Below are 23,260 nucleotides of genomic sequence, written 5' to 3'. Positions count from 1 at the left end.
TATTTCTTCCACTTAGGTTATTCATTAATTTTATTCAGCATATCGTTACTATACACCTATTGTGTAGGCACAGTGGAGAACACCACCAATAGGGCCCCTGTCTGAATGGAGCTTTCATTCTAATACAGGAGACAGAAATTAAACAAATGAGATAGAAATTAAGAGCATAAGCTTTGGTACCAGACTGCTCTGGTTGCATCCTGGCCTTGGGCAAGTTATTTAACTCTTTGCTTCATTAGCTGTAAAATAAGGGTAATAATAGTATTTACTCATAGGGTTGTTTGAAATATTAACACAATATTGCATAATACTGCTTATTTAGTAACTATCACATAATAAATGCTAAATAAATGTTAGCTTTCATTTTTAAATATAAACACAAATCTGTTACATACTCATTTGTGCAAATGCCTCCTGAGAAGTTCTACTTCCTCCGGTTATTTTCACCCTCAAATCCATCCTCTCCAGTGCCAATAAGTAATCCCTGGTGTCATCATCCCCTGCTTCAAACACTTCTGCCTGCAGGATAAAGTCTAAGCTGTGCGGTCATGACCTGCTCCCCGCCTCCCCTGCAGATTCATCACTCATCACTACCACAGCTTTAGGCTCCAGCAACGCCGAACTCCGTAGCCACACTGTGTTATTTCTTGCCTTTGTCCCTTTACTCATGCTGTCCTCTTTGTCAGGAATATACATTACCCGACTAATCCCTAGTCTAGCCCTTCCTTTAACATCAGCACAGGGGCCACCTCCTCTGCGAAACTTCTGTAAACCCCAGTTTGGCCAACTTAATTGTTCAATATCTCTATTATTGAACTAACAGGCTGTATTATTAGTATGTGATGGAAAGTGCTGCCCATCCATATAATGAGCACCTGGAGGACAGAGGCTGTCTTATCTACCTTTGTAGCTGTAACCCGTAAGGATGGATATAACACAGTAAGTTTTCAATAAATCTTTATTGAATGACTGAATGAATGACTGGAAGGGGTTAAACTTTAATATGATGGAAGGGATTTGCAGAGCTCTAGTAAATGAATCATTCATTATCTCCAGCCCAATCATTTTGGACCATGCAGAAGGCCAAAGTCAAATTTTAAATGTTAGAAGAAAAGTGTTATGTATTATCTTTCTTTACTTCTCTAGGAAACAATTATTTAGCCCTTTTCAAAGCACTGTGCTAAGAGTTGGGTGTACGAGATACAGTCCCTGCTCCCAAAGAGCCTTCAGCCTAATGGGAGAATAGCTTTCCCCTTCATAAAGCTAGAAGGCAGGCTGGACTCACCTTTCCCCCCAACTTCCAACAATGTTACATTTCGCAAGTCATAGCTCAGCATATAAGAATGTGGATAAGACAGACTGGTACCTAAATCATTAAAGCAAACATGCAATAATAGAAATACTAACATGCAATGAGAACATGGAGAAGAGAGAAATTATGATAGGGTTATCTTGCTTTTATAAAATTTATACTAAAGTTTATAAATTTCTATATTCATTATAGAAAATGAAAAATATAGAACAAAGTATGAAAATCACCTGAAGATAATCATCCCACTGTCCTGAAATAATGACTTTTAATACTCTGTCATGTTAAAAATATATTGCATGCAATAACAACCTTAATCAAATTCTTAAACAGAAAAAGAAAAACCCTATGGTCTTGCCTTCTTGCACAAATCAAATATCCCATTCTAATCCTCAGAGGGATTTTTTTTTTTAAAGATGTTTTTGATGTGGACCACTTTTTCAGTCAGTGTGTTGCTTTATCACTCCAAATTCCGGTGTGAGCTATTCTAGCAGAAAGTCATCCCACTGCTTAATTCTATAAAAAGCTGCCAAAACATTTGTGCTCCATTCTTTGTCTTCCACAAAAGAAAATAAAAAGTTATTTCACTCAAAGTTACATTTCACTGGTATAATTAGATGTAATATGCTTTAAAATGTGTTAAACGTTGCTAAATAATAATTAGTAAAATTTAGAATGAGATGTTTACCTTCTAAACAATAATTAGAATAGACAGTAAGCAAAGCACAGTCCATCATGCTCCCCTACAGGGAGGAAGAACAAAAGGAAACAAGGAAAAGTGAAAAACAATAAATTATACAAGGTTCTAACATTGCTGGTTTATATTTCTTTCTTTACAATTTTTCATTATGATTGTTGTAATATTGTTATGCAATATTTGGTTTTTTCTTAGCCTGGCAATAGAAATACCAGGTAACAAGAGAATCTGAGCTGGAAGGGGCACTGAGAAACCTGAGAGAGAATCTAATTCACACTTTTTTTTTTTTTTTTTTTTAGTTTAGTTATCCTTTCCAGGACATAACAGCCTTTATTATCAGACTCTCTTTTTATCTAATCTAAATCCCACAGGCTGCAGTCAAATTCCATTTCCTCTTTTTATCATGCTTTGTGAGTCCTCTTTTATTTGGAGAATATAGTAGCTCACCTCAATTCCATGTTTTAACAACCAAATACATTTGGTTGTGTTTCTGGCTCCCTTAAAGCATTTGGTGTCTCAGGGCAGGGGGCCTGTGGATTTTCCTAGTACTCTCTTAAATTGGTTTACCTCTAGGCCCACGTTTAGCCACCCCTGGACCTTCAATAACAACTCTCAATCCTCTATTTTCTGTTGTCTATTCCTTTCCAAACTGAGATTCTTCTCAATTCCTCCTTCCCTCCTTCCCTCCCTCCTTTCCTTCCTTCCATGTGACGTTATCTTGTGTGAGGCCTCCAGCCCTCCTGGTGCTTACAGTCAAGTAGAGAGATATACACGAATCAATAAACAGTTACAAGTGAAGACAGGTGATTTGAATAAAAAGTATAGGGAACTATGAGAGCTTATAATAGGGGGGCCTGACCTGGTATTATAGGTTAGGATAAACTCCCCCCTCTCCCCTCAGAGATATTTGTGCTGAATCCTAAAGTGTGGAAAGGAGTTCACCAGAGCTTTCCGGGAGAAGGGAACAGACATCCAAAGGCTCTGAGGAAAGAGGGCCGTGTGCGTGCCATGCAGGGTTCCTAGGCCATTTAACACCCATTAGGGAAAGCGCCACCTCTGCCACCAACCTTCCCTCTGCCAACATTATCTGAGTGCTGGGCTACCAGGGCTCTGGGAGATGGACATGGATATAAATATCCAGGAGCTGAAAAGAGGGATGAAAATGATACAAAGCAGCCTGGGGTACAGGGAAGGGCATCCAGACAACATCTATGAGCGAGGGGGCAAGGGAGAAATAATTCCCCGGAAGGACCTGGGAAAACTTCTCTGAGGAAGTAACTGAAGAGGGACTCTGATAAGCAGTTAGGAAGGGAAAGGGCATTTTAGCTGAGGCGGGAGCTTGAGCTAGAAAAATAAAGGCAAACAGGGAACCGAGAAAACATTCAAAAGCTGGTAAAACCGTGATTATAATGTTGCTTTTCTTCCAGCTAAATGGGGAGCTAGGCAGATTGAGGCATTTGTCAAACATAATTTACATTCCCTCCAAATGCCGAAACTGTATATTTTAACTATTTTTGGTGATGATATTTCGAAAATGTTTTATACCCATTCCAGCCTTCCTTAACGAAGGATCCTAAATATAACAATCTTTTCTTGATGACGCATGATCATGGTCATGAGAGTGTAGTTATTTTATGCTGTATTATAAAGCAGTTCTCCGTCTACTTTTACATTTTTCTCTGTCCTCTGGCTGTCAGCTTCTAGTTCTCTTTGAGTCGGCCTCAAGCAAATCCCTACCCTCACCTCACTCATCACAAAACCACTCTGTGTCAATTCTATTTAACTGAGAAACCAAGTAATACATATGTTGAGAATTGTGTGCCTGGTGTACAATAGGCTTCAATAAATATTTGTTGAATAAATTATTAATTAGGCTTTGACTGGGAGCCTCAGGTATGGGGTTGATATATAGACCTGGGATAGTTCCTTCTGGGACCAGATTCAAGACCATGCAAAGTCAGACCTCCAGATAATGGGTCGTTACTCTGCTATTTTTGCAGTGTTGCTTAGCAAGCCAAACTGCCAACCAGCACAGAGTCTAGTGACTAACAACTATTTTTTCATGCCCTGGTGATGCTGGTTACCATGGTGTTCTGGGTGACATGCCTGGCTTTTTTTATAATTGCCTTTTAGTGGCTCGAGAAATTTTTGGTGATAAATGCATTGATTACTCTATTTCTGATGAAGTAGAGCAGGATTACTACAAAGTACAGCCTTTTTTTTAAACTAGAGAAAGGGACTGTTTTGTTTTTCCAAATTTAGGTGATTGCTGCAGGACTGGTAGGATAACGTTTTTTGTGTTTCTCTTCCTGATTTCATAGAAAGTGATTTGATTTGATTGTATAAATTTTTTTTTAAAGTCTAGCATGTGTCAGGGTAATTTTTCTCAGTTTATTCTTAAAATTAAAATACAAACATTAGGAGTTCAAGCTCCTTTGTAAACTCAAGAGGCTGTAACTATTGGCACTGTTAAAATTCTGGTATGTCATACATCATCACAAAGAAACGTCCTGTTAAGCCAAACTGTTTTTGTAGCCCGGGACTGTTTAGCCTTATAAAAGCATAGAATTTTAGAGCCAGAAAAAAGCACGCTGGAGATCACCTGATCCCATCCTTTAATTTTAAGGTGGAGAAAACTGAGGCCCAGAAAAGACAAATTATAAAATAGCAATGATAATCCCTTATAGTTGCAAAGCATTTACCTCTGCAAAGATCTTTCCAAACAGTAACTCATTTTGTGCTCACCATGCATGTGATGTCAGTAGAATTTATCCCCATTTTGTACAGGCACATGGAATCTGGAGACACAAGTGTCCTGCTCAGTGTTAGTGACTGAGGCAGAACAGGAAGCCACATCTGTGACTTGCTGTCTCAGACTGTGGAGCCACAGAGATAGTCCGGGCCCAGTTCATCTGTTTACTAGCTGTGTGACTGGGGCAGGTCACTCTACCACTCTGAATGAGGCTTACCTTCCTTCTTCTTAAAATGGCAATATTGATCCTACATTGTAAGCTTAACGCAAAGGCTAAAGATAATGCTTGTACAGCATTTAAGACATTCCACCATTTGCCTCTCTCCTCACTGATCTAGTTAAATGAATTCTGTCTAGTTAGTTGTTTTGTATAACAAGTGCTTTCTCTGATTCAGCCCATGTAGAAGTCATTGTATATAATAAGAAAATAAAGTGAGAGCTGTTTACTTTGGATAGGGCCCAGGAGACCAAAATTGATTGTGGAAATTTCCTTATATTTCTTTCATCCTGTCATCAGTTCAGTTTCCTCCTGTATCACTCTGCCCTTCCTCAGACATCCCAGGCAAATAAAAAAAAAAACTAACCTACAAACAAATATCACAGCCAGATCAATGAAACCCCTTAAAGCTGCAAGCAGTCCACAAAATGAAGTATCAGGCTGGACGTGGGAAGGGTTGAGCCGGAAGGCAGACGTATTGTGCCGGGGAGTGGGGGGACAGTGACTCCTCCTTTCCCCTTCACAGTCTAAAGCCCTCCTCTGCCTTTGTGAGGTGCTGGGCATTAGTTCTGCATACTTGCAGCCATTTACAAAATAAGTTCCCATTTCTCTTAACACATTTGGGACAGGAAACCTGAGATCTGGCCTGAAATGTGGAGTCAGCAAGGTGTACTGGGAGAAGCACAGGCTATGGAGGCAGACGGACCTGAGTTGTTGCCTGGCTTTATGGCGTACTAATTCTCGGCCTTGAGTGAGTCACTTATTTTTCTGAGTGTCATTTTCCTCATCTTCATATTAGTAATAACAATCCCCATTTTGCAAAGAGATGGTGAAGACCAGAGGTGACATATGACCCCAGTTTACAGTAGGTGTGGTAATCACCACCATGGCAAAAACTGGAAAATCGAGTGGATGTTGACCTGTGCTCTCAGGAGTCAGCTTGGTTTAGATCAGAAACAGTCTGGAGAACGTCGGAGTAGCTGTAGGCGGTCTTCACCTGGAATGAGAACCTTCAGAATAGCGGGTTTTCAGGCCACCTCAGGTGTCTGGCTTCCTTCAGATAGGGCCCCCAGAGCCACATCTCTCTCTTTTCCCAGAGACTAGCCAAGTTTGGCCATAGCCCCTGGGCTGGCTCAGAACTAATAGATCTGCTGGACAACAAAGGCCCTTGCATGTATCCTCGTCATATCTGAGATTGCTTTGTGGCCTGAGAATGACACCATCTGCCAAAGCTTAGCCAATGGTGATTGTTAAGCAGAGGGTCCTGGTTATGTTTAGCCTGAACCTGGAGAGAGTCAAATCGACCCCACGGGCAGCCTCCTAGACCAGTTCTGTGCCTAAAAGGCCTGAGGTTAAAATATCCAGTCTTGTTTAGTTCGTCTCAGAGATTTCCACAAATCCTAGCTGGGTAGGTCCTCTTCAGTTCCCTGAGTTCACATTTTGACTCCACCATTTATTGGCTGAGTATCCTTGGACCAGTTATTTTCTGAATGGGGAAAAAGCATTCTGAAATATTTTCAAAAGCATTCAAAATGCTCTATATTTTGATAGAGTAGTGGGAAAGAAGGCAAGGTATATACCCTAAACCATGGAGGCCTCTAATGACAGGAAAAAGAGCTCAGAAATGACCCTCCGTGGTTATTGGTCCATGTTATTGAGATGGGGGATAACTTCATGAGTGCAATGTTTGGGAGCAGTCAATCTGGTTTTAGTGGATAGTATGCCTTAGAACAGAAAAAAAAACAAAAGGAGGACTGGTTAGGATATTAGTGCAGTCATCCAGGATACAATGAGGGCATGGAAATTAAGAACTATACACCCAAAATTGGAAGGAGGGAAATATGAGACTTCATTACCTTCTGGAACTCCTTCTCAGTCTCCTTTACTGTTCCTCCTACGTCATACTCACTGATATATCATCAGCACTTGGAACAGGACCTACCCAAGAAACATGCATAAGACATCAGTTCTTATTGTCTCTCAATAGATTCTGGAGAAAGCTGGGGACCTGGCCAAACATTTCTAATTCACAAAATGAGGGCTTCTCACAATTCTCAGGAACATCTGCTCACAATCTCCATGACTCTCCTGTACCCTGTGTGGAACCTCTTAACAAATTGTTAAGTTCTATATAAATGTTAATGATCATCATTGTCAGCCTAAATTATTTCACAGACATCCCGCTTTTCTAGTAAGTTGGAAGGAAACTGAAATCAATAGACTAGTAGTCGTGAGAAGGAACTTGAAAAATTCTACTGGTCTGTAGAGGGACAGCTCAGCAGAAAAGGCCACAGTTCCCATTCACAGAACCTCATAGAAGGGCAGAAGAGGGGATTAGCCAAGATTTAAGCCACTCCCTCAAGTATGCCATTAGGAAGTAAACACAACACTCATCCGTGGGAGGAGAAATAATGCATATTAGAAACCAGCTTTTGCCCAGAAAAAGGTGAAAACACTTGGGAAATTTGAGCCCCTGCTGCCCCAGTTTTAAATACTTGTGAGTCATCCCTCAGGATTGATAAGATCTCTGATAAAGCCGTGAACCTATTATGCCCCAGGCCCACAGCTCCCCAACACTTCTAGGGCCCAGGAAGAGAAGGAGTACCAGGAGGTAGGTCTCTTAAAGGCCAGACTTTTGGAGGGAAGGACCTCGGGTATGTGTGTCATGGGAACAGCTGGTTTTCTTGTCCCGGTGTCAGCTCAGAACAGGGTTATGTGATTGCTGATTCCTGTTCCAGTCTGTCCCCAAGAAACAATGACTTCCTTCATTTGTTTGTAGATCTCTACAGGCATTTGAGGGAATCATAAAGGCTGATTGTGAATTTAAAATGTTTCTAAATAGATTACATAAGTACATTGTCTTGAATATTACAATTAGGACTTAAAATCTCTACTGCCTGGTGATCACATAGCTTGTCCTCAAATTGACCTTATAAGGTGTACACAAATGGTGGATTTTCACATGGAAGTTATGGCACTCTTTGTGAAACAACATAAAATGTTAATTTATTTAATCCCATTATATGAACTAATCTCTTAGTGGCAGGAAGTATGGCTATATTATATATATTCTAGACTCCACATAACAAAAATTATCCAATTATAGAAAATAATTTTGGATGAATTGGGAGATTGGGATTGACATATATACACTAATATGTATAAAATAGATAACTAATGAGAACCTGCTGTACAGCACAGGGAACTCCACTTTGCTATACAGTAGAAACTAACACAGCATTGTAAAACAACGATACCCCAATAAAAAAAAGAAAATAATTTTAAGAAATCACTTTTCCAGTTATTTCCGTTATGGTAGTCATTTGTTTTGTCATCTCTAGCACATGTTAGCAGAAAAGTGAGAACAGGTGCCAGAAGTTTAAGAACAGGTGTTGAAAAAAAAACTTTAAATTGAGCACATACTAACAGTTAACATAATCTAATTTAAGCTACAAAACACTTCAGTCCAATTGGGCAGGATGTAGTTGTTTCAAAGGATACTTTTAGAACCACTGATGCATTTTAAATGTTAATTTAAACACATTGGGGGTTTTTTGTTTTTTGTTTTTGCGGTACGCGGGCCTCTCACTGTTGTGGCCTCTCCCATTGCGGAGCACAGGCTCCAGACGCGCAGGCTCAGCGGCCATGGCTCACGGGCCCAGCTGCTCCGCGGCATGTGGGATTTTCCCGGACCGGGGCACGAACCCGTGTCCCCTGCATCGGCAGACGGACTCTTGACCACTGCGCCACCAGGGAAGCCCCTGTATTTTATTTTTAAAAAAGGTTTTAGTGTCTGGGTTTAATACCATCTATTACATCAACTATGGATTTTTATTCAGTCTTACTTCAGTTCCTCAGGCACTTATTGGCTGCCTGTTATATGGAGAGAACCCTGTCTCAGTGTATGAGCCTTTGTCCTGAAGAAGCTTATGATCTGAGGAGGAAACGTGGTCCAGTAGAGGACACACACGTTGCAAGATACGAGAAGCAGCAAATTGTGATCAATGTGCTAATGGAGTTATCAAGGGCTTAGAAACACAGGCAAGGAGAGGTTGATTCAGATACAAAATGGGGCAAATCTGGGAGAGCTTTCTTGAGGAGCTGGCACCTGAGCTGGAACTCAAAGGGTCAGTGGAGACAGAGTAGGAGAAGGAAGCAGTGTGAGTGAGGACTTGGAGAGTGGACGTGGAGGAAGTTGAGGAGCTGGAGGTAACCTGGTGCACCTAGAGTCCAGGATGATTAGAGGATGCAGCAGGCACACAGTCAGAAAGACGGGGAAGAGCTACATTTTACAGTCTTGATAATAGCGAACTAAGGAGCCTAGATTTGATTTTGTGCACACTAGGGAGCCTTGGCGGGTGTTTGAGCAGGGCAGTGGCCTGATCAGTTTGGGAGTAAGTTGAGAGATGGGTTGAAGGTAGAGAGGAAATTAGAGACCATTCTTGAGTGATATGGATACCATCTTTCCCATTATTAAAAATCCCACTAAGTAGCTATCTTGTGATTTGAGGTATTTGATACAGAAATTCATTTGTTTAAATGTTAATGGTTAATTATGCCTCTGGCAAACTGACTACTCCTCTTATCTGATATTTTTAGCAATGGCCAAGCAAAAGTTTATAAAGGGTAGTAATGATAAGGCATGAACTTCCTTTTCTTTTTTGGCAAGAATAACATCTGAGTCAGTACCCTAGATATTCTCCTAATTTAAAGAGATGTTCTCTTAGCCAAGGAAAAGAACCACCCAGATTGACATTTTAGAAACAGATCCAGGAAATGCATCTATCAGCAAATGAAAACAAATCAAGGTGAAGCAGGACTGTTAGGTAAGACTCAGTCGCTAGGTTAGGACTGAACCCGGTTACCTGGGTTCACAATCCAGCTCTGCCACTTACAGGCTGTGTAACTTTAGGCTTATTACTTAACCAATCTGTGCCTCAGTTCTTTCACTTGTAAAATAGGGATAATAATGGTTCTTGTCTCAGGGGTTGTTAAGAGGATTAAATGAACTAATACATGTAAAGTGCTCCGAATAGTACCTGGCTCGTAGTTAGAGCTCAATAAATGTTAACTATTATTCAGTGGTTGGGCAGTCAGTTAACTAACTGCCTATGACACATCATAGTTTACACAGCGTTTTCACACATCCACCAAGTCATTTGAGCTCCACAATTACCTTATGGATATTGGTTGTCCTAGTTACCACTGCTGCTAACAAGCCACCCCCAAACTTGGAAGCATAAAACAACAATCATTTTTTTATGCTCACAGATTCCTGAGTCAGGAATTCAGACAAGGTACAGTGGGAGTTGCTTATCTCTGCTTCTCTGTGACTGTGCCCCCAGCTGGAGACATCGTGGATGGCTGGGGAGGACACCAGCCGTGGGTCTGGATCCACTGCCAAGATGGCTTCTTCTCTAACCTGTCTGGCGCTTTGGTGGGATGGCGGAAAGGCCAGGCTCACCTGGGACTGTCACCTTAGCACCTACATGTGACCTCTGCACCATGGTGGCCTCACGATAGTCGTCAGACTTCTTAGAGTGTTTCTACAGCAGAAGATACATGCCTTTTATGACGCAGTCTCAGAAGCCTCATAGCCAACACTTCCCTGTTCTCTATTGGTTGAAGCCGTCACAAGCCTGCCCAGACTCAAGGGAAGGGATTAGACCACACCTCTCAGTAGAAGGCATATCAAAGAATTTGGGGGCCGTGTTTGAAAATCACCATACTGGTATTATCCCCTAATTCTAGATGAGAAGATTGAGGCTCAGTACAGGTTTAATGATTTATCCAGGATCAGTTGCACAGATAGTCACTGGGATAGTGGGGCGGGGGGGGGGGGGGGGGGGGCAGGGAAGTTTTCTGGAGGAAAAAGTCTTCTAACCTAATTCTTCTGACGCCAAATTCTTGTTCTCTCAATTAGATTATTCATTATCCTTCAGCTTAGATATACTTGCTAACATAGGAAAGTTACAGAAAAAAACACTTAAATGACATTGTGTATATTAGGTAACTTTCTTAAGAAGAGACGGTGATGTAAAAGTATAAAGTTTGCATTTATAAGAACTTGTACACAAACTTCATATTTTAAAGAGGTCCTGGGATGGGTTGAGTCCCAAGACTGGTCAGAGGTAAACTTAGTATAATTTTCTCACGAGGAAAGTTCTCTGAAAATGTCCCAGATGCTTAACTGTGACTTCCTTCATCTCTAGGAAAGTCTCACCTGGCCATTGTCCAGCGGGTGAATAATGAGGGAGAAGGGGACCCCTTCTATGAGGTGATGGGCATTGTCACACTGGAGGACATCATAGAGGAGATCATCAAGTCGGAGATCCTGGATGAAACTGACCTCTACAGTAAGTGCACAGCCTTGGCTCTTGTCCAAGGCCATCATATTTTTCTCTGAGATTCTCAGAGCTGGCTTAGTTTGGTGAACAGTGTAAAAGGGGGTCAGGACAAGCCCCAGGCATTGCTGTGTGTCAGCCCCCTCCTGCCAGGAGCCGGCACGGCAAGATGCCCTGACTTGAACCATCCCTGAGTCACTGAGAGTGTGCTAGCTAAATGTTTATCCAGAGGGAACCTTCAGGAACACAGCCAAGACTATGAAAAGGAGACCTCCTGGCCTTTGGATGGAAAAGGAACCAAAGGAAATAAAGTGCACCTCGGATGACCCCTCTGCCCTTGTTTCTGTCCCCTGTGCTGTTCCTGGTTTGTCTCTTCGTCCACCTAGACACAGACCCCAGCAGCCCCTGGGGTTCCACTCAGGATCCACTCATTCAAAACATCCGTGAGCCGTAGAGACTCACGAGACTGCCCACCACAACCTAAGCTAAACCTGAAGTCGCCCTTTTAGTCGCTCTTGTCCCCTGTGCGTTTTCAGCCCTGCCGCCTGGTTTCTCCCTCTCCCCCCTTCCCACCCCTGGCTCTGGTCCCTGCTCCCTCCTTTCTGGCCTCCTGGCCCCCCCTCCCCACTCCCCCTCAGGAACAACACGGACTCCTTCTTGCAGATAGTGACTGCTTTCGGTTACTGAGCCTTATCACAGCTTTGCTTGCAAACATTACAAAGGCCTGCTTTCCTCAGGGATTGGGAGTGTTATCTAAATCCATGGGAGCCCCTAGGCCAGGAAGTGTTTCCTCCTCCCGAATGAATTTCATCACCTGGGACAGCAGTCCCTTTTCCTCCCCTCAGATAACCCATTCCGGACCCCTATCCTTAGTTTGCTAGAGGCAGCTGTTCAGAGACTAGCTCCCTGTAGAAAAGGTTTTGAGACTCTTAAGGCAGTGAGTGGTACAGAGAGAGTGCTTCACTTTGGGGTGAGACCTAAAAGGTGGGTCAGGCCTTAACGAAACATAGCAGGAGTGTCCCAGCGTCTGCTATTGCTGTGGAGCCCTGAGGGGGCTCATCTTCTTGAGTTAGGGGTTAATTTCTCCCTCCCCCATTCCTTTCTCCCTTCTCCACCTCTGCCCGTGGCTCATGATTTAGAATTCCCAAGTGTCTCAATAGATATAGTGGTGAAAACATTCACACTAAAGTGTTAGTGGCTGATAGTAGTGACGGGGGTCTAAATGAGTAAGCTCTTCCGAGGGCCTTTGTTTGAACGACTTAATACTCCGAATGCACACTAATAAAATTGAAGGAATGAAGAGGGAGATCAGAAGACTGATTCTCCAATGATGAACTGTTCGGTGGCATTCTGATGGAGGAGGGAGAGGGGATATTTAGACAAAGGTGTCATGCAAATCGGAACGTTACTCACTAGTCACACAAAAGGACTGGTCTGATACATATATTTGCTGCTGTCTTGCCTAACCGTCCTCTCTCTAAAGGAGAGGGTTTTCCCACTCTGGCATGAATCCTTAAGAGCTTTGAGAAGGCCAAGGAGCCAGGAATACAGTGTTGCTTCTCCCTGGACCCTGACCCCCCAGGGCAGCTGGGCCTGGATCTCACCACTGTGGCAGCCAGACACAAGGAGTGTTAAAGCCAGGGCCCAGAGTCCGAGGCAGGCCCACAAGAGAGCAGTGCGGTGGAAGGCACTTTCTCCCTCCAGAAGGGAGCCCCAATTGTGTGGTGGGGTGAGCTCCAAAGGGAGGGGGAGAGTCCAAAGGAAACCCTGTCCCTGGAGTTCATTCCCTTTCATTTCCACTGTGTCCTCTCAGCCTGCACTGAAAGTTCCCTGCAGCCCTGTTTTTCTCTAGGCCAACTTTGGAGAAAACCCAAATCTGTTTCTTTGCTCCCCTTAGCACAGGTTAAGATAGACTAAAGTTTCAAAATTTTACTCAATACTAAGGGAAAGCAAAAGAGACATGACCAAAGAAAACATTCCCCTTACCCCCTAAACATGTTTTTTAAGACAAGCTTTTAAAAAGCAGGAAGAAAAAATTAAACTGGAAAAAGCAGAGATTTTCTCAATTAGTAATCACAATAGTCCTGCCTGAGGCCGCCACCCAGAGGCCACACCTTTATGGATTACAGAGCTATTTCCATTTTTTTTCCTTCTTTCCTTTATTTCTCCCAGTTCTCTCCCCGTGGAGGGGCCAGGGTTGAAGCAAGAGAATTGTCAGCGGGGAGGGGGGTGACTGCCCTCCTCCCTTGGGTGGCATGCCTCAAGTACCACTCAGAGTGTGGTTTAAATCAGCAGGAAGAGACCAGGTGAGCTCAGCTCTGGGGACAGGAGAAAGGCAGAGGCAGAAACCCCCTGGGCCCTGCCAAAGTCCTTGAGGCTATGAGTGCAAGTTCCTCGCGTTTGAACGCCTTTTTGTAAGCATTTCACAGATAGGTTCAGATTGGAGTCTCATAATAAGAGACTCCTGAGATGAGCAGAAAAATTATGATTAATCACTAACCTTATTGTATAGATTAAAACACACGAACACTCTGATGCTTAGAGAGCTTGCACAGCTTGTAAACAGGGAGGCCAGCCCTAGAAGCCTGAACTTGGGAGCCCCAGGCTGGCCTTCCCCTTTTCCACTGTTCACCACTTCAGTGCAAGTAACACTGAGACATGGCAGCAGCTCCCACCTTCTATCCCTTATCCACATCCTTCCAGTCTCTGGGAAAGAGATGTTGCGATGTCACCTACTGTTGACACTTTCCAGAAATCCCTGTGGTCCCAAAGGAACTATCTGTCTCAGGTGGTTATGGTGAAACCTCCAAAAACCATTAGCGATTCTGAGATAGCTGCAATGTGTCCCCTGTCCCGACAGCCGACAATCGGAAAAAGCAGAGGGTCCCACACAGGGAGAGGAAGCGGCACGACTTCTCCTTGTTTAAGCTTTCTGACTCGGAGATGAGGGTGAAGATCTCTCCACAGCTTCTGCTGGCCACGCACCGCTTCATGGCCACAGGTATGATGACTCTGCCTGCCCGCATCTCCACCGCAGGCAGGCAAGGCAGCTCTGGAGGGTGGGACCCAGGCACCAATCACTTTTAATACCTTACGACCTAATTCCAATTCTGGGACTGAGAACCACTGTTCCAGGAGAGGAGGTCATCTTAGGTGGGGCGACAGGACTCCACATACTGTCATTTTTAGCCTCAGGCCTGATCTTCTAGGTGGGGAAGTGAGCATAATGCTACTCTGCTTTTCTCTCTTCTACTCGAAAAAAGGGCTGAGGAATTCACCGCTGCACTTTCCCTTCCTCCACCTGCTTCAAGGCGGGAGGTGGTGGGCCCCAGAGGGTTCATCAGGGAGGGACAGGCGATGTCCTGTGCAGCCACAAAGGCCCTGGGGCCCAGACCCTCCAGGGGCCATGTAGGCCTGTGAGCTACGAGTTCTTCAAATACAGATGTGGATTGTGAATACTGGAATCTTTAGAAAGAAAAAAAAAGAGAAGATCCAAAGATAAACTTCTTCTTGTGAAGAAAGTAAAGTTTGTCTTTGAACCGTCTAACCTTCTCATCCATGCCTAAATAATGTGCTGACCTAAAATGATCACACACATTACTAAGTTCAATATGTAATTAATCTAACATGTATTTATTGAGTATATAATGAGTGCTAGTACTGTTCCAGTTACTAAAAAGTAGAAAATTTTAAATTGGAGCTTCTAAGAGAGTTACAGATGTAGAAAATAAACTTATGATTACCAGGAGGTAAGACTGGGGAGGGATAAACTGGAAGATTGGGATTGACACATACACACATCTATATATGAAATAGATAACTAATAAGGACCTACTGAATAGCACAGGGAACTCTACTCAATACTCTGTAATGGCCTATATGGGAAAAGAATCCAAAACAGGGTAGATATATGTATATGTATAACAGATTCACTTTGCTGTACTGCAGAAACTAACACAACATTGTAAATCAATATACTCCAATAAAAATTTTTTAAAAGTTCAGGTCAGGGCTTCCCTGGTGGCGCAGTGGTTGAGAGTCTGCCTGCCAATGCAGGGGACACGGGTTCATGCCCCGGTCCGGGAAGATCCCACATGCCGCGGAGCGGCTGGGCCCGTGAGCCATGGCCGCTGAGCCTGCGCGTCCGGAGCCTGTGCTCCACAACGGGAGAGGCCACAACAGTGAGAGGCCCGCGTACCGCAAAAAAAAAAAAAAAAAAAAAAAGTTCAGGTCATAAAGAAAATAAATAAACAAATACATAAATAAATTGGAGCTTCTTTATGGTTTTCAACATGTTATCTAGTTCTCAATACAGATTTCTTTTAATTACTGGCTGTCTGATTTCCTAGAACAAAACAGCTGTATCTGTTAATATAATGATATACCATAATAGTGTAGTATAACATAACAATATAAATAATAATATCTATTAATATGTAAATATGATACAGTGATGCTTCTCATTATTGAGAACTTCCCACTTAAAGAATTAACTGTTCCTGTTAACTTGAAATTTCATTTCATTCAACAGATACACGTCATACAAATAAGTCAGATTAAATTCTCTGTATTTCATTTGATTGTAGCATTAAAACTTTTTTAGCCATGTTTACATGGCTTACTTATCCACGTCCAACTCAGTAGTTGTGGCATGTGGGCTCAGTAGTTGTCACACACGGGCTCTAGAGCACAGGCTCAGTAGTTGTGGCGCACAGGTTTAGTTGCTCACGGCATGTGGTATCTTCCCGGACCAGGGCTCGAGCCGTGTCCCCTGCATTGGCAGGAGGATTCTTAGCCACTGTGCCACCAGGGAAGTCCCTCTTGTTGCTTTTTGAACAACTTTATTGAGGTATAATTGATATACAAAAAAACGGTACATATTTAATGTATACAACTTGATGAGCTTGGAGATAAGCATACACCAGGAAACCATCATCGTAATCTATGCCATAAACATATCCATCACTTCCAAGAGTTTCCTCCCACCCTCTTTATTTGTTATTATTATTTTTGCATGTGTGTGTTAACATAAGACCTACTGTCTGGGCTTCCCTGGTGGCGCAGTGGTTGAGAGTCCGCCTGCCGATGCAGGGGACACAGGTTCGTGCCCTGGTCTGGGAGGATCCCACATGCTGCGGAGCGGCTGGGCCCATGAGCCATGGCCGCTGAGCCTGCACATCCAGAGCCTGTGCTCCGCAACGGGAGAGGTCACAGCAGTGAGAGGCCCGCGTACCGCAAAAAAAAAAAAAAAAAAAAAAAAGATCTACTGTCTTAGCAAACTTTTAAGTATACAGGATAGTATTGCTCTTAGGCTCTCTAGGCTGAGCAGTAGATCTCTAGGATTTATTCATCTGGCGTAACCAGAACTCTGTACCCTTTGACTAATACCTCCCCATTCCCTCCTTCCCCCAGCCCATTCTCTCTGCTTCTGTGAATTTTACTATTTTCGATTCATCATATAAATGGTATCGAGTAGTATTTATGCCTGTGCCTGGCTTATGTCCCTTAGCATAACATCCTCCAGGTTCCTCCATGTTGTCACAAATGGCAGGATTTTCTTCTTTTTTAAGTTTATGTGCAGCTTTAAATAAAGTCAAGGAGAAAAATAATAACAAAACTGACATTGCCAAAATGGTGACCCGTTTCTCCTGAGGTGCCAGTGCAGGAACACACATCCCCAGAGGGCCTGAGACACATACGTGGGCTTAAGACCCCCACCCACCCAAGGGAACTGCAGGAATCCTGCTAGCTTGGTGCCCGAGAGCATGAATGGCCCTGGCTGTGCCCATCCTGACTCCTCCCAGCTGCCAATTCCTCCTGCCTCCCGGTCTCCCCTAGAAGTGGAGCCGTTTAAGTCTCTGTACCTCTCGGAGAAGATCCTGCTGCGGCTCCTGAAACATCCCAACGTGATCCAGGAGCTGAAGTGTGATGAGAAGAACAAGAAGGCCCCAGAACACTACCTGTACCAGCGTAACCGCCCTGTGGACTACTTTGTGCTACTTCTGCAGGTGAGTGGGAAAGCCACGGACCCCCCAAGGGCAAGACAGGACCTCTCTAGACTGGAGAGGAACGGCCATGCCTCCTCTGTGCCAGGTTCCAAGGTTCGGCTGGCTGCCCTGGGAGCAAGGCCGGTTGGTGTGGGTGTTTGTCCGCGACGCTCAGAGGGGACAGGTGTGACTGGCTGGCGTCCTGGAGTGGTGGGATCTTGATGGCATTTAATCTGACATCAGCGATGTTTGTGGTGGGATGCAGTGGGTACCTCCCAGCAGAGGGGTTCTGCCGCTGAATTTCCAAACCTGCTGCCCTACAGAATCGCTAATGCCTCCTTGTCTCTGCTTGGCCATGCCCGGGAATGCAACTGTGCACTGCCTCCCAAACTTCAGGCACTTCTTGTTTCAGGCCCTTCTCTCTGTTGAGCTGAAATCTCACCATCTCTGATTTCCACCCACTGGTCCTTGCTCTGCTCTCTGAAAGCGCACAGAACACATCCACTCTCTCTAGCACACTTCAGCCTTTGCAGTCCCTTAATCTTCTCCTCCTTCAGAAGACTGGGAAGGGAATAAATGAGCAAATGGAAGAGGGGCAGCATCTTCCCCGTACTCACAGGAGTAGAGTCACCCTTTGCCCCGGGTGCCTGGAAAGGCCTGTAAGTAAGTGTCAGGCATGGTTCCAGCACTAGGTAGTGCTGGTGTCCTGGCCTGGCTCCACCATTAACTCCGTCCCTATTCCCTGTCTCTTTCCAACAGAATCTGGTGAACCCTAAATCTGGTGAACCCTAAATACAGTGATTGTCTTAAAATCTTCATTAAACTCACGTTGACTTAGAAAGGGCCTCTCTGTTACAGTTCCCCTGCAGCCTGTCTGCTCGGACTCGGTAGTGTGCCTCACACCCATCCTTCCAGATAGCCTCAATAAAGTGCCCTCTCTTCTCCAGAAATGGAGTTGCATTCTTTACTGTTGGAAATGGAGAAGTGTCCTGTTACATCGTTTATATAACACAAGGAACACATAGAGTCTTATGCCTAATATAAACTTAACCATTTTCAAATAAATCTTGGAGGCGTAAAATGTAGTGGCAAGAATGTAGGTTCAGAAATTGGAAAGATCTAGCTTTAAAGTCTAACTAACCATGACCGAGCTATTTAACCTCTCTGAGCCTCAGAAATGATTCATCTATAAACTGGGGATAAAAATAGTACAGGCTTCATAGGGTGTGGGCAGATCCGTGCAGTGGATTTCAGGCCCATAGACGCACACTATATGCACAAGCTTTTCACAGAATCAGGCTTTATCTCAGCCAGACTTAGAGATGGTTTAGTCTCAGACTACACCTGTGGGGCAGTTTACGGCATTCTGGGCTAGCTGGTGCCTGGACCCGCATCATGGAAGAGCCATTACAGTCTGCAGGGAAAGCTTGGATGTACATGATGGGATGCTGCTTTATGAACTAAGCAAGTAATTTACTGCCAAGGCCTTCTGAAGTTGGAGTTGCTGTTTCTGAAACGTATCCAGACAGAATTCACATTTCCCTGTGATAAGATTTTAAGTCCACTTACTATCCAAGCAGAAGTGCTTAGGGTCGTAATCACTAGTAGATCTGGAAGTGCTGTCCACACCCTTAGTACACTTCCTTCTTTCTCCAGGGTAAAGTGGAGGTGGAGGTTGGTAAGGAAGGCCTTCGCTTCGAGAACGGAGCCTTTACCTACTATGGTGTCCCAGCCATCATGACCACTGCTTGCTCAGGTATTCCAGTTTCCAAGCCATAGCTTATTGGGGAAGCAGTGGGACAGTGGAGAAAATGCATCTGGGTTCAAGTTGTGACTCCCGTTATGGACCCTGAACAAGCCTTTTACCTTCCCAGGCTTTAGATGTGGAAGTACGTGGTAGACTGTAACATTACCCAGTGTTAGGGATGGATAGTGGTAATTTTCAATATGAAAAGACAAGTTTATTTTACTTTTTACACTTCCACCTGATTGCCCTGTTTTTACAGGGTTGATTGGTGCTGTGGGTGGGGTGGAAGAGGGAGAATTCCTTTAAGAAGGTGTGTTTTCTGAATTGCCTCTGAAACACACTGCATCCTTCTGTCCTTAGATAACGATGTGCGGAAGGTTGGAAGTCTGGCTGGATCCTCTGTCCTTCGTATGTATCTCTCAAACCCCTCCCTCATCCTCCCTGCTGTGGTCCTGCCTCAGCCCACTCTGGGGACCTGGACCGAGCACTCTCAGCCTGGGCTAGGGCTAACACAAATGCTGGCAGCCTCTTTGTATGCTCTGCCAGGAACACTGCTTTCTGCCAGGTACCCACGGACCACAGGGGGCTTAGTTTCTGCGTGTCTGGAATGTTTTCTGCTGCTTCTCTGCTCACGTGCAAATGACGAATGACGGGGGAGGGAGGTTGTGAGGGGAGGCCCCATTTATTGTCACCTGCCAGGGAATGTAGGCAGGTGATTTGTGTGCTCTGGTGGAGGTTCAGGCTTTCCTTCGCTGCTGTGATAATTCACCCACTGTCCTTTACTTGCAAACCCTAATACGCTATTATTGTGTCTGTGGCGGTTAGTAAGAAGTGACTGCAAGATCTTAGGACGTAAGTCCCAGGCTGGTGCGTATGTTGCTTATCTGCTTCTCTTTCCTCATTTACCACATCTCAGCTGGTGGAGAAGTGTCTGCAGCTGGCCGTGCATGCTGGTGGGGGCTGGCACGGGGCTGCTGGCGGGTGTCTTCTGTGCCTTCTGTGCTCTACCTTCTCTCTGTTTCCTGCATAAGTTATTGCACTTGTGCTTAGAGAGCATGGCATTTATTGTGATATAAGTGTGATCCAGAAAGCATTATTTCTCTAGATTTCTCTTTGATTCACCAGTCTGAATTTTGCATTGCTTTCAGCTCTTAGTGTTTATGGTGGCCATTTTAATGCCAAAGGGGTGTTTTTTCTCATCATAAGAAAGATTTTACATAGTGCTTTTTACTGGGATTTATCAGAGGGACCCAAAGCTTGATATCACAATCCGTGGCACATGAAAAGTAGATACCATTTTAACACAGAGAAACTAAAGAAATGACTTGCTCCAAATCACCCAGCAGGTTGGTGATTTACCTAGATGCATTCCGGTGTCCTGACTAGTTCACACAGCACAATGAAATAGAGATTTTAAATCCATCATGTTCCAGAATGTAATTTCTATGTGGAAATATTGGAACAATTTGCAGTGTAACTTCACATCCTAGCCCAGCAGATGTCTGAAATGAAGTTGAAGTAGCTGCCCACACCCAAGGGGTGGTCCAAGATGAGTTGAAGGAGAGCTGTAAAATAAAACATCCTCGTACATTATTATACTTATATAAACCAACAAATCTCAATTAAGGTTGATGAAGGAAGTGTCAGTTCTCAGAACAAGAAATCTAGATGGGAGAGGGATGGTCTACAGGACGTGGTAAACCTTGGTTCTCTAAAGGAGATTTCCACCATCCATCACACTGGGGATTGCTCATGGTAGCGTAACTCTTGGGATATGAAATGTTACCTAGACATGTTGGCCTTATTCTGGCTCTTCCATAAGACCAAAAGATGTGGGAACTCTAGGGGAAAAGAGCTACCTAAAGCTCCCAAGCCCATCTGATTTAGATGACTTTCTTTCTTTTAAAAAGAAGTTTTTTAAGTAGTAAGAAGATGTTATCTGGTTTCCTCCTTTCCTTCCTTCCTGTCTCTAGTTCTTTCTATCAAAATCCTTCCATTTTATATGTGAGACACAGTAAATTTGCAACACTAATCTCTCCTTCAAAACTGGTTAACTAAAAAGAAATATTAACCTCTCTTTCCCTCCCCACACTTCTGAGCATCTTTATCAATCTTCAGGAGGAAAAAGAAATTAAATTAGCCTGTAGGAGTATGGAGACATTTTCCATCCTCCCCGCCAAGCCCTCCTTACCTAATACAGCAAAGCGTGAAGAACTCCAAAGACCACCACCCCACCCCCTGCCCCGCCTTGTTCCAGGTCCACCCTCAGCCCAGGTCCAGCCACCCAGCATCTTTCACTGGCCAAGGACCTCACCTGTAGGTTGAGGAAGAGCTTAAGCTGAGCCACAAGGCAGTAAACTCTTGTAGGGTCTCAGTCTACCAAACTACCCCTGTCCTTGATGCCAGCCTAGAGCTTTGTCAGCCTTGAGGGTAATAAAGGAGACAATGAGTTTGCCAGAACACTGGCCCTGTGACCAATGCCTCACAGTTGAACTCGAGGTTACAAGTAAGTCCCTCTGGTTTTCCTGTGCAGGGCAAAGGGAACGCAGTCAGCACTATCTCCTTTGTCTTGGTTCTGATTGCCAGGGAACCCAGGAGGACCGTGGTGAGCCTGGCACTCGGGAGGAACGGGGCCTGAGCTCAGCGTGACCAGAACAGATGCCCACAGTGGTGTGCAATTGGAGAGAGAACAAGTCTCCTATCTGCTTGGCTGGGTATACATGTAATTTGTGGCCCAGAAGTGCTAGGATTCTTCTTGAGACAATGGGGTTTCTTATTCCAGTGTGTCTCGTGACACTAGGGGCCTGTTAAAATATTCTTTGACAAAGAATATGATTATTTGACAAAGCAAATGATTATCAGGTAGGTATAAGGCTTTCCCCTCCCCACTCCTTTGTACTATTGGATAATTTCAGGCAAGTCATCGGGCTCAGCAGCTAAGACTATGGAAGCCACCTATTTCAGTGTGCTGTCACCTGCACTCTGACTTCATTTAGCTCCTTGGAAGAGACTCTGGGAATGACCAGATAAGAGAGATGAAAACAGGTTCCTATGCAGAAACACTACTTGATCAGGGTCAAGGTCGGAAAAGGACTGGAGTATTGCTACACACTCCACCCCACCCAGGCCCCAAGCGATAGCCAGCACCATTTCAGACTGTGGGGAAAGAGAGAGAAGGAAAAGGGGATAGGAAGAGAGGTGGTTTGGAGCACTTGTACTTGCAAAGAAATGACTGATTTAGTTTATCAAGTTGATTTACATTAAGATTGCGAGAAATGCTGCCCTTCCTGTGTCCCAAGGCTCCAACCACGCACAGTTTCTCCCCCAGCACTGTGACCACAGAGGGAGCTCCTAGGAGTCTGAGGCAGGAGACAGCTTCCTCGAGGATGCCCCTAGTAGGAGCATGCACTTGCTTTCACCCCTCCCACAGGTGAGCTGGAGACCTGAGGCAGCTGGGAGAGCCCGGCGGGAATACAGTGCTGGGCTCCCAGCACATTTGCTCGCTCCAAAAGGCGCCTCAGACAGAACACTGCCCACACACAGTCCCTGCTGGGGCACCGCCTGTTCTTGTCATTGGCGGGTCTGATCCCCTCAGAAATTATTGTGCATCTTTTTGGAAGACCTTCAGCAAAGTCTATTTTATTTTCTTCTTTCTGGAGAGTGACTTTGTGAGAGGATGCAATTTTCATGTTTCCAGAGGCAAGATTCACTTTGGCAGAGAAATGTGATGTTGTGAAGATCCGGGAACAGACTGTCTCACACGCTTTGCTCTTTGTCTCTCTCCTTTTATGTTTATCTTCCCTTACGCAACTCACAAATCCTTGACTCTTTAGTGCCCATCTCTGTGTCTCGTACCTTCGCCTTCAGCAGAGGGGACTCTCTGGCAGGCTCCCCAGGTAAACATGCATGGGGTCTCGATCTCCATAGATCCATGGGGTCTGCAAGAGGCCTTTGGTCTCTGTCACTGTCCCACATGAAAACTAGTCTCTCCCAACTAGTCTCTCCCAGGACCAAGGCACAGCACGTTGCACGGCTAACACTCACTTGTACTCACTGACCAGGCATTGCTGGTTCAATGGTGTCATGTGTGAACTTAGCCCCGAAGGATATATCTGTGTACGTAGATGGAGAAATGGTGGGGTGAGGAATGGTGTGAATTTTTCCTTATCATTTGTCTGACTGCAGAATGGAGGGATAAGGGGTGCAG

The 23,260-nt window shown here is 44.4% G+C and overlaps 1 protein-coding gene across 2 annotated transcripts in view; it reads left to right on the top strand.

Annotated features, from left to right (window-relative positions):
• CNNM1 (cyclin and CBS domain divalent metal cation transport mediator 1) overlaps nucleotides 1-23,260 on the top strand; it is a gene marked incomplete at its 5' end in the record, with an annotated part of 46,149 nt that overhangs the window by 6,525 nt on the left and 16,364 nt on the right. Inside the window, 6 exons of one of the 2 annotated variants that reach the window (XM_082854930.1) lie at nucleotides 11,188-11,331; nucleotides 14,180-14,320; nucleotides 17,158-17,327; nucleotides 18,963-19,062; nucleotides 19,414-19,461; nucleotides 22,887-22,949. In XM_082854930.1, the coding sequence (XP_082711056.1) occupies nucleotides 11,188-11,331; nucleotides 14,180-14,320; nucleotides 17,158-17,327; nucleotides 18,963-19,062; nucleotides 19,414-19,461; nucleotides 22,887-22,949 (666 nt within the window). The remainder of the gene's footprint in view (nucleotides 1-11,187; nucleotides 11,332-14,179; nucleotides 14,321-17,157; nucleotides 17,328-18,962; nucleotides 19,063-19,413; nucleotides 19,462-22,886; nucleotides 22,950-23,260) is intronic. The other variant, XM_082854931.1, reaches the window with a different exon arrangement.

The sequence above is a fragment of the Leucopleurus acutus genome, assembly GCF_964270905.1.
Source record: "Leucopleurus acutus genome assembly, chromosome: 14".
Classification (NCBI taxonomy): Eukaryota; Metazoa; Chordata; class Mammalia; order Artiodactyla; family Delphinidae; genus Leucopleurus; species Leucopleurus acutus.
The sequence above is the reverse complement of the archived record's forward strand: the minus strand, read 5'-3'. Positions and strand labels throughout refer to the sequence as shown.